The 12,311-nt window shown below is 39.5% G+C and overlaps 1 protein-coding gene across 2 annotated transcripts in view; it reads right to left on the bottom strand.

Moving 5' to 3' along the window:
* Positions 1 to 12,311, bottom strand: part of letm1 (leucine zipper and EF-hand containing transmembrane protein 1) — a 66,713-nt gene that overhangs the window by 38,356 nt on the left and 16,046 nt on the right. For both annotated transcript variants that reach the window (XM_033034496.1, XM_033034504.1), the window contains exon 3: positions 10,013 to 10,466. In XM_033034496.1, coding sequence (XP_032890387.1) covers positions 10,013 to 10,466 — 454 coding nt within the window. The remainder of the gene's footprint in view (positions 1 to 10,012; positions 10,467 to 12,311) is intronic.

Raw genomic sequence — 12,311 nt, 5'->3', positions numbered from 1 at the left:
ATATTTTTGCTGATTAAAACTGATTTATTGTTTGTGGGTAAGGATAGAGGATTTAGGCGTAACTCTATTATTGTCATAGTGTATGACAGTGTTAAAATCTTTGTTTTGCATGTTATCCAATCAGATCAAATAATACCGTACATAAATACAATCAAGACAAACTCAACTATAATAGGTTGAGCCACAGGGAAGATACAGAGTGCAGAATATAGTTCGCAGCATTCGAATGTGCGAGGATTGAGTGCTTTGATCTAATATTATAAAACTTGAATTGATCCAGTGTAGCTTGCAAATTATAATCAGAATAACAACCAGCATCTGCAGTTCCTTCCTATACATTTGTACAAAAACAGGCCCATCGGACCACAATTTCTCTGTCGAACATGATGCTGACCATCACTTATCAACCTGCACATAATCCATATCCATAAACCTATTCGTCTTTTAAACAGCACCAACGTAACTGTTTCAACCATCACCCCAGCAGCACATACCAGGCACTCACCGCCCTCTGTATGAAAAAAATATGCCCCACACATTTTCTTTACACTTTGTCTCTCTCACCCCAAAACAATGCCCTCTAATATTTGATTTTTCCACCCCGTAAAAAAAGATTCCGACTGTACTCCATCTATGCCTCTCAAAATTTTACACACTACTATCAGGTCTCCCAGCATCTCGGAGAAAACAGAAAGTCTGTCGAATCTCTTCCTGTGGTTAATACCACCTAATCCAGCCATCATTGTGGTAAACCTCCTCTGCACCCTTTTCAAAGCCTCTGCATCTCTCTTGTAAAGGGGCGACCAGAACTGCACACTATACTCCAAATGCTGCCTAACCAAAGTCCTGTAAAGCCATATTTCCTTTGTTAGAAAACTGCAGCAACGCAGATTTAAATGAATAGGTGACACGTTATTATTGCACCTTTGTGTCCTAGAGTGTCTTAGCTTAGGACCCTCGAAGCTGATATGATAATGGAGTCAGAGTTGTCCTGCAAAGAAACAGGCCTCTCAGACCACTAGGTCCACGCCAATCATTTCGCCCATCTCTACTAATTTCCTTTGCTCACAAAAGATTCATGTGTCATCATGCCTTGCCTCTCTAAATGTTTCTTTAAATGCCTCTTAAATAAAATAATTGTATCTGACCACCACCACCACCTTCGGTTGTCAAGCACTTCAAAAAGTAAAATTAAAAGACATAACCCCTTGGATCCCTTTTAAAATCCTTTCCACTCGTCTTAAAGCTGTGCCCTCTAGTTTATGAAACCCCTACCAAGAGAAAAAGATTTTGTCTAACTATTCTCCTTAATTTGTTTTATACAACTGTGGGAAATTGTTTCATATCTTCAAAAGTGGAGGAGAGTTTGTGAAGAGCTCTAGAGGCTAACCATAAGACACATACCCATGTCTGATGACCCTGCGGTGGGCCTGCCTCGACTGAGGGTGTCTTGCGATAAAAGTCTGAAACACTCAGTGATGTTGAAGTACACAACTGAAGATGTGTGTGATTGGTAGCAAATCACCTAGTCGTCATCCCCAAGGTGGTGTGTGTGTGTGTGTGTGTGTGTGTGTGTGTGTGTGTGTGTGTGTGTGTGTGTGTGTGTGTGTGTGTGTGTGTGTGTGTGTGTGTGCGCGCCGATCTGGTTCATTCCTATCATCTTCCAAATGCGAGGCCACAGCCTTCCCATTTTCACACATCCTAGTCCCATTTTTGCCCCGGTGGCAATAAACATCTTCCTCTCACTTTCACACCCATATTTCCTAAGTTGTATATGATAAAATGCTGACCAGATGCAATGCTGACGAGCGATTTTTACAAAGGTTTGCATAACTTTCCCAATTACGACCAACTCTCCCTACATTAAATGGCCATGGAAATCCCATTCTTTTCAACTTATCCTGGTCCTAAAGATATGCATACAAAACCTACATCTATCCATGAAATTTTAAAGTTTATTTTAGATTATACTCCCAATCCTCACCCTTCTGCCAAAAACTATATGAAAAATCATCGACCATTAAACTGACTACATAGTGGTCCAGTTACATTCTCTCTTCTACCCTCTTCAGTGTTAACTTGTTTTGAGGCTCTACCCATACTGCTAAAGAAAGTTAATGACTAGTAATTTTGCCAATATTTATAATTAATTGCCTCAATATCTCCTGAAAGTTTTACATGCACAACCAAACAAAAACATTGTCAATTTTTTTCTGATATTTCAAAGCAAACCAGTTTAATATATGTTATCTTTCTCAATGCCATTTAAACTTTGCTAAATTGGATTATTTCCAGATTAGTCAACACTGGGAAAGACCTCAGGTTGTCATAAAGATCCAATATAGATAAAGTCAGATAAGCATTTTTGCTATTCTACTAGTTCAGTCCCAGGTGCAAGTGCAGGCTTGCACCAATATGATTGGCTCTTAACTGACAGTGAGGCTTAATTATTAGTGGATGTCCAATCAGAAAAATAGTAAAATAATTTCATGTGCCCCGGCTCTGTACAGTCAAATACAATTTTAGAAATTGCACAACACAAAAGGGAAATTATTCATTCATTAAAATGATTGTTAACAGATATTAGTTTGGATTTCACCATTTATCACATAAGAGTCTGAAATTCTCTGCACAGAAAGTTTAAATAATAATAATGGATGGGATTTATATAGCGCCTTTCTAATACTCAAGGCGCTTATAAATGCTTTAAAGCTTGAATAGACAAAAAACAATAGCCATTTTTAATGTGTCAGAGCATATAGATCCACTACAGAAATGGGTGGAGAAATGGTAGATGGAGTTTAATCCAAGCAATGCGAGGTAAAAGTCGCCCGCCGATTTTCCAGCACCCTTGGTTCGAGTCTTGCTGGAATATCCGTTTTGCCAGACTAACAAAGGTCACGGCTTTCGAGAGGAGTTGAACGGTACTGACCATATTTAACCACTTTCTGTAATTAAAGAGCTAATTGCTATTGTATTGCTTGCTGGGATACTTGACCAGATTTTGTGGCTTTGCATTAGGTTTTTTTAGGCAAGCTTTCTAGTGGAAAAGTGCAATCAGATAAGAGGGGCGTTTAGGGTAGCTCAGTGATAAGGGGAGAGACACGAGCTGGCACAGAAAAACAACTCCAAGTTAGGACTGGACTGTTGTATTTTGGGACTGTGACTAATGTCTTTGGAATGCTTGGTTTTGAGCAAAAGGTAAAAACATATTAGGAGTTGAAGGTCTTTAAGGAGTTGAAGAAGGGTTTCGGCCCGAAACGTTGCCTATTTACTTCGCTCCACAGATGCTGCCTCACCCACTAAGTTTCTCCAGTATTTTTGTCTACCTTCCATATTAGGACTTGGCTGGTGCTTCTTGGGACATTACCCAATGCACCTGATATTCTGCGTACGTGACTATTTTTGTATAAACAACCCCAGGATCATTTGTTCATTTGAGTGGTATTTGGGAGAACCAGAAGTATCTTCTGACTGTAACATCTCCAGCCACTCCAGTCTGACGTAAAAAGTAAAGCTTGTATGGTTTGCCTTAAATCATTGTATTTTGTCTGTTTTTTAAGATGCGAACATTATCACTGGAATGGTCCGCCTAGGCTACCGGGGAGCCGAGATACTGGCCTGCAAAGTCAGCCTCGGAAGTCAGCTATGGGAATGGACCTGCCAGAGTTCCAGAGTCCCAGCCACAGGGAGCAAATTCAACCTACTGATTGGAACTCGAGATCGGCCATCTCACCTGGCCTGGAACTTCCGGGGGGGATTTCAAGTGCATTCTTGTAATTTTGTCCGGATTAAGGGAGACGATGGACCACCAGTTGCAGGGAAAAAAACAAAACACGGTAGTATACCAGTATTGCATTTTGGGAGGACAAAGGCAAGTTGAAAGTTTAAAGTTAATGGCGTGACTATTAACAGCATTAATGTACAGAGAGATCGTGGGGTTCAAGTCCATAGCTCCCTCCAAGTGGCAACACAAATAGATAGAGTGGTAAAGGTCGCATGTCGTATGCTCACCTTTATTGGTTGTGGGATTGAACAAAAGTCAGAAAGTCATGATGCAGCTCTGGGACTTTGGTAAGGCCACATTTGGAGTATTATGTGCAATGCTGGACATCCCATTAGAGGAAGGATGTGGAGACTTGAGAAGTGGTTCACCAGGATGCTGCCTAGATTAGAAGGGAACATGGAGAAGTTGGACAAACTTGGGTTATTATCTCTGGAGCATCGGAGTGACTTGATTGAAGTTTTTTTTTTTTTAATTACGAGAGGCTTAGGTAGGGAAGACAGTCTAAGGCTTAGACCGTCTTCCCTACCTAAGCCTCTCGTAATTTAAAAAAAAAACTTCAATCAAGTCACTCCTCAGGGTGGAAATGTCAATGACTACAGTGCATTATTATAAGATAAAAGGGGCATGGTGCAAAGTTTAAAAGTGACGTGTTGGGCAAGATTTTAACATACATAGACATGATAGTGTGATACGTGCTGCCATGAGTAGCGGGGGAGGCAGATATGGTGCTTAAGAGGCTTTTAGAGAGGCACAGAAATGCAGTGAATGGAAGGGTATCGATCATGTGCAGGCAGATTAAGTTAATTTAGCGTGGCATCATGTTTGCACAAATTTGTGCGCCAAAGGGCCTTTTCCTATGCTGTGATTTTCTACGTTATCTAAAGCAATCCCAACAATCTGATTGGGAGCGTTATACCCAAAACTATTTTCAACAGCAATGATATTTACCGAACTGTGGTTTCACTAAGTGAATTGCATAGAGAGTAGGAAGTCGGGGTGCCTTGGTGCATGATTTGCCAAAGGCAGCAAGTAATTAGGAAAGCTAATAAAATGTTATTATTACTACGGGAACAGAGTACAAAAATAGTTATTTAGGAAATTGGCAAGACTACATCTGGAGCACTGTTTAACATAAATAAAGGAAGGATTGTAATGCTTTGAAAGTTCAGAGAAGCTTAACAAAACCAATTACTGGAATAGGCCAATGGCACTAATGTCCATGGTGAAGTACTTTGAGTGGTTGGTTATGTCATTAACTACAGCTCGGCTTTTGACACCACCATCCCCTCCAAACCCCTTATCAAACATAGGGAACTGGGTCGTCGCTTCTGCCTATTCAACTGGATCCTCTACTTCCTCATTGGCATATCACAATCTGTATGAATTGGCAAGAACACTTGCTCCTTGTCTGTCAATGTGTACTGATAGTGGTTTGCACAAGAGCACCTCAAGGATGTCTGCTTGCTCAGTCTGCTGATTCAGAGTTTCAGGTTCCTACTTTCTAATACAAGGTGAACATTTTATAAATGATTTCATTCTAAAGCTGCAAAATATGTCAAATTTGCAATAGTTTTACATGGAATGGTTTCCCATGACATTCTAGATTGCTTTTAATTATTTTCTCAAAATAATAGGCTGAGGATAAAGGCAATAAAAAACAAAGATGATTCTTACTAGAATTGCATCTACTTTTTAAACTGGTTAGCTTTCATTCTCTTCATCAGCAGCTTTCATTGACTCACCGGTTAGCCACAAGCAACACAAAAGGGCTTCCATAAACTCATGGCATAGAACATACTGGTGTCATATAGAATTACATTTTCCACTCATTACCCCAAACTGAAAAATCACAATAAAAATTTACTGATCAGCTTGAAATTCTATGTCAGTGCCCAACAACCAGCATGTTACTGTCTCTGTGCGTACAAGAAACAATATCATTAAAATATTTTAGACTTTTACAATATATTCAAATCTATACTTAGTTCTCATCAGTACAATATAATTTGAAATTGGGTAACCAGAAAACTCTCAGCTAGAAATTGTCATTTACTCTCCAAATTGAACAGATATTTTAACATTTTGTAATTAATCTCTGATCACAGGAACACTGGAGATAAACTTTATGGAGACACACAAATAAATAGTAGTACATTGTACAAACCCATCTATTAACAGGAATCAAAACAGTTACAAATAACTGCCTACACTGATTAATGTTTCTTTTATCTGAATGAAAGGATAAAGCACTTTGAGAATTGATTGTTACATGTTAAAAAGAACACAACAGTGCCTATATCTTCCATTCCAAGATTCATTGAAGCATGCAACATTTAGAGATAAATTTAATTTAATATATGCTCCAACAGAAAAATTTACCAAGGCCATACAATTATGATATTAGTCTGAGCAAAGGCTACAGGAAACAGATCTAAAGGCTTTCGATAAATATATAAATGAGTAAAACAACTTTTGGGAAAACAGAATGGAACGGATTAATTCTGCCCAAGATGGCAAGACACTGACCAGAGTCGGGGACAAAGTAGGGTCCGTTGCACAGACTAGCTCTACCCACCCTCTCCCTCAATCAACTGCACCACTTAATTTTTCTTTTGCACTATCTGTTTGTTCTCGCTCATGACATGATCTGTCTGGATAGAATGCAAAACAAATAGATGATTTTCACTGTTTCTCAATATACTTCACAACAATAAACCCCCAAAAAAGGCTCCTCCGATGCAGTATTCACTTTGGCTCTAACTGCCAATGCAAATGTACAGCAATCACCCAAGTTGTAGCCACATAAAGTCATAGTGATAGTGTAGAAACAGGCCCTTCGGCCCAACATGTCCCAACTACACCAGACCCACCTGCCTGCACTTGGTCCATATCCCTCCAAACCTGCCCTATCATGTATCTGTCTGTTTATTAAATATTGGGATTGTCCCTGCTTCAACTACCTCCTCTGGCAGCTTGTTCCATACATCCACCACCCTTTGTGTGAAAACATTACCACTTAGATTCCTATTAAATCGTTTCCCCTTCACCTTATACCTATGTCCTCTGGTTCTCGATTCACCATCTCTGGGCAAGAGACTGTGCATCTACCCGATCTATTCCTCACATGGTCTTATACACCTCTATAAGATCACCCTCCTGCGCTCCAAGTCCCAGCCGACTCAACTTCTGCCTATAGCTCAGACCCTCAAGTCCTGGCAACATCCTTGTAAATTTTCTCTGCATCCTTTCTAGCTTGATAACATATTTGATAACACAGTGCCCCAGAACTGAACACAATACTCTAAATGCAGCCTCACCAACGTCTTATACAACTGCCACCTTTATACTCAATACTCTGGCTGATGAAAGCCAATGTGCCAAAAGCCTTTTTGACCACACAATCATCATCTTAAACTAGCTCAGCTGATCAGGCAGCATCTCCTGAGAAGATGGATAGGTAACGTTATGGGTCAAGACCCTCCTTCAGGATTATTGAGATTGTTGCCTTGTGAGCAGAAAGCTGTGTTCAGTGATTAGAATGTTTGTGGGGAGTAGAGAAGTCAAGGTGGTTGATGTCGTGCCGGCTGTTGGAAATAAAAAGATCCACGAGAGCATAGAAGGCTGGCAGGGGGGTCCAAGGGAGGAGGTATGTTGGTGACGAGGTTGTCATTTGGGGACAAGGACTCCGAAAAGTTGGGATTGTTGGAAAGCAAGCGGAGGGCTGTGTTCAAAGGTTGGGATTGCTGCTAAGTGAGGAATCTAGAGAAGGCTCTCGACTCAAAACATCACTTATCCTTGTTCTCCAGAAATGCTGCCTGACCACTGACCAAGTGCTATAAAGTAGCAACTCTACCGCTGCACAACTGTGGCCTTCCGACCGTACGATCAAGCAGCTGAAGATGATTTGGCCCATAACTCCTATAGAGGTTTTCTGTGGCAGGGATGACAGACCTCCAACCACAGCAACAATTTTCCTTTATGCTAGATGTGATTCAACCTCCCAACTGCCAATAACTCCAGTTTAGCCAGGGCTCCTTGATGCCATACTCAAATGTTGCCTTGATATCAAGGCCAGTTATTTTCAATACTCTCTTCTTGGCAAAGGAGCTCCCTTCACCTCACCCTACGGACGTTTTGACCCGTTACTTTCCACAATAACCAGTGATGCAACTACTTTTCAAATGTCTTCTGTAAATCTAAAACATAATATACCCGCTACGTCCGCTTTACCGTATGTTACATCTTCACTAATAAAATGATCAAACACGATTATCCTGTAACAAAACAGCTGCCTGCCTTTGTTGTTTATCTCTATTTTCTTCCAAATGTGCTATCTTTAATAGCAGCTTCCAACATTTTCTGCTTGACAGATATTAAGATATGCATAGCTTCCAGCTCTCTTCCTTTTTGACCATCATTTCTATTTTCCCTAATTTAAAGCTGCATGCCATATTCAGGTAATTTTGGAAATGCAAGACCAATGCATCGATTATTTCACTGGCCTCGATTTTTAAAACCTTAGGATGAAGTCCGCCAGGACACAGGAGACGCGTTTGCCTGCAGCTTCAACAATTTGATTACTGCCATTTCCCAAGTTTCTCCTTGCCTTAATTTCAGATTTTAAAATGCATATGAGCTGTTATTTGTATCCTCCACAGTACAGATAATTGTAAAATTGCTGCTTAATTTATCTGCCGTCCTTGCTTTCCATTGCTAAATTCCTCACATTCCGTAGGACCGCAGCTTACTATGTTAACTCTTTTTAAAATATCTATAATAAGCCGTACCATCTGTTTTTAAATCTTGCTCAATTTTTCCTTCCTCATCTTAATATTTGCTTCTTTTAAAAAAAAATTCAGTCTAATCTTCTGACCCACCAGCTATCTTTGTAATATTATGTCCCTTTTAAGCTTTACGCTATGGTTAACTTTTTTCAGTTACCAAAGAGAGTTAACCAAAATCCTATGGTTTTTTTTTCTTGTTGGAATTTATTCTATTCTATGTGTGATGAAATGTTTGGCACTGCATCTTGGCTGACTCAGCTTGTAAACAAATTTACCAAGTCATTTTAGAAAGCTCTAGTTTCATGGCCTTACGTTGAAAATGCTGCTCTTAAATCCAATCTTTCCTTTCTCAAATGAAAAATTCAATGAGTGTCTTCATGATGCAGTCACAAACTAAGTCTGACTTTTGCACAATATCAGATCTCATCAGTTTGTACTGGTTAGCTCCAGAATATGCTGTTCTCAGAGATTGTCTTTAAAGCACTACGAGTTTATCTTGGCAACCTTTGTACATCTGATTTTTCCGGGTCGATTAAAATCCTCCATGATTATTATATCTTTTTGACAAGCTCGCATTATTTTTTCCTTAATACTTTGCCCTATTGCCTAATTACACCAGTCCCACAGTGACATTTTGACTTTATCACATTTTAACTCCAGCCAAGCAACTTCTACAAATTATTTCAGATCATCTCTCGCTATTAATTACAAACTAATTTCTCTACTAATCCCATTCTTCTTAAAAGACTTTAAGAAATCATTAGCAGCAATTCCTCTGCAACTACTACTAAACATATTTTGTGCTCTCAGTTTTTGTTTCAGATGTTGTTTGCAAATCAGATACAGAGCTTTACCTTTGTCCCTTCATTTTTTTTTCTAACGACTTTAATAACTTTCCCTCCAGCCTCATCTATACACTTTGATCCAGCTTATCTTTGCAACTTAAATTCCTTGCCACCACCAACATGTTCATTAAATCATTTCTTCTTCATGGATCAGGATATTCAGTAATGTAGATAAACTTCAAAACCAGAGACTTGGAATAACCCAATTGAGTCACAACACTACTCAAATTCCAAATACCATGGAGATTGGAAATAAAATAGAAAATGATGGGAAGGAAAATCAGGAAGTGAGGAGTACCTACAGAGTGAAAGTTAATTTTTCAGTTCAATGTCTCTCAACATGTTCTATTCTGAATAGAAATTATACTGCAAAAAAAACAACCATTTAACATATACACAAATTTTTTTTTAAAGGGTAAAATGTACAGAAAGTTACTATTGAGGAAGAGGAGGGTTGCTGGATATTTAACTTGCATGCAGTTGCTGAACAAATTCTGAATCATCCCCAATAGAAAAGTTTCCCCAGACTATTTACAATAATTTTGAACTACAATTCAAATTGTTCACAATTAATTGCAAACACACTGTATACCTACCTGTCTGTGCTCTCGTCTTGACAGAGTATGTCCATTCAGAATCCGCCAAAGCATCCTGCCTGCTATTTTTGTGTCAATCCATAATAATCGGAAGCCATGATAGTAATGTTTAACTTCCTCTACAATCTTCTGACTCAAAGATATGCGCACTTCAGGCTCTATAGGGCTATATACAGGACCTCCTTCTTCCAGTCGCTTATTCTTATCTTTTAGAGATTTCAGCGATTTTTCTACTTTGGAGTCATCGTACAGTTGATTTGTTGAATGCCACCATCTTACAGAAACATAACGGGATCCAACAAAATTCATATCGGTAGAAGTGCATGGCCAAGTAGAGCCCACCACACCACGGTATAAACGTTTTGACTCTTTTCTCCAACAACTATAACGATCCCTTATATACAAAGAATTGCAGTTTGTGGATACTGTGCTGCAATTTTTGAGCAAAACATTTCTGAAGAGAAAATAGAAAAATAATTAGGACAACAAAATTATAAATAGAGCATTTCTTCAATCCTTTTAGCATGTACAAGGTTCTTAGAGAAATTCTAAACTATATCTGTGAGAAGTTTGAACATAGTTATTTTTAGAATATAGAAACATAGAAAATAGGTGCAGGAGTAGGCCATTCGGCCCTTCGAGCCAGCACCGCCATTCAATACGTTCATAGCTGATCATCCAACTCAGTATCCTGTACCTGCTTTCTCTCCATACCCCCTGATCCCTTTAGCCACAAGGGCCACATCTAACTCCCACTTAAATATAGCCAATGAACTGGCCTCAACTACATACTGTGGCAGAGAATTACAAATGAACACGTTTTATTCTTTGAGGCACAGAGAACGGCAGGTGCTGGAACAGAAATGCTGCTGGAACTCAGCGGGTCAGGCTTTATTATTAGTTGGTAAATACAGTTTTGGAAAATGTTGGAAATAAATTTTAAAGCTGTTCATCTGCAAGAATAAAAATAACGATGCAGTTTTCTTGGCAATCATTTAGGCAATTAAAGGCTGACAAATAAAGCCCAAACAATTTTCTTCAGACAGCAAAATTAGACAGATCAGTGCATTTCACACAAAGTGATTTGTATTCTTGGACACATGTCAATTTTTAAAGCTTTAGATAAAACTAGTAACAGAGTAGCCCTTGTTTAGTTTGTTTATTATTGTCACATGTACCGAGGTACAGTGAAAAGCTTTTTGTTGCGTGCTATCCAGCCAGCGAAAAATATTATACTTGATTACGATCAAGCCATCCAGTGTACAGACAGGATAAAGGGTATAAAGAGGCAAGATAAAGTCCAATAAAGTCTGATTAAAGATAGTTTGAAAGTCTCCAGTGAGTTAGATAGGTCAGGACCACTCTCGAGCTGTGGGAGCCAGGTTCAGTTGCCTAATAACAGCTAGGAAGAAACTTTACCTGAACCTGGAAGCATCTGTTTTCAAACTTTTGTAACTCTTGTCTGATAGGAGAGGGGAGAAGAAGGAATGACTGGAATGAGACTGGTCATCCATTATGCAGAGGCAGCGAGAAGTGTAGACAGAGTCAATGGAAGTGCGGTTGGCTTGTGTGATGGTCTGGAATACATCCACAACTGTTGATATAAAGGATGGTCCTCAGGGAGGTGGCTCTAGAAATAGTGGACGCATTGGTGATCATTTTTCCAATGTTCAATAGATTCAGGATCAGTTCCTGTGGATTGGAGGATAGCTAATGTTATCCCACATTTCAAGAAAGGAGCGAGAGAGAAAACGGGGAATTACAGACCAGTTAACCTGACTTCGGTGGTGGGAAAGATGCTGGAGTCAATTATTAAAGAGGTAATAATGGGGCATTTGGATAGCAGTAAAAGGATTAGTCCAAGTCATGTGGATTTATGAAAGGGAAATCACGCTCGACTAATCTTCTAGAATTTTTTGAAGATGCTACAAGTAAAATGGATGAAGGGGTGCCAGTGGATGTAGTGTATCTAGACTTTCAGAAAGACTTTGATAAGGTCCCGCACGGGAGACTGGTGACTAAAATTAGAGCACATGGTATTGGAGGTAGGGTGTTGACATGGATAGAAAATTGGTTGGCAGAAAGGAAGCAAAGAGTAAGAGTGAACGGGTCCTTTTCAGAATGGCAGGCAGTGGTGAGTGGAGTGCCGCAAGGCTCGGTGTTGGGGCCGCAGGTACAGCAGGCAGTGAAGAAAGCTAATGGAATGTTGGCCTTCGTAACAAGAGGATTTCAGTATAGGAGTAAAGAGGTTCTTCTGCAGTTATATAGGGCCCTGGTTAGACCACATCTGGAGTATTGT

The sequence above is a fragment of the Amblyraja radiata genome, chromosome 1, assembly GCF_010909765.2.
Source record: "Amblyraja radiata isolate CabotCenter1 chromosome 1, sAmbRad1.1.pri, whole genome shotgun sequence".
Lineage (NCBI taxonomy): Eukaryota > Metazoa > Chordata > Chondrichthyes > Rajiformes > Rajidae > Amblyraja > Amblyraja radiata.
The sequence above is the reverse complement of the archived record's forward strand: the minus strand, read 5'-3'. Positions and strand labels throughout refer to the sequence as shown.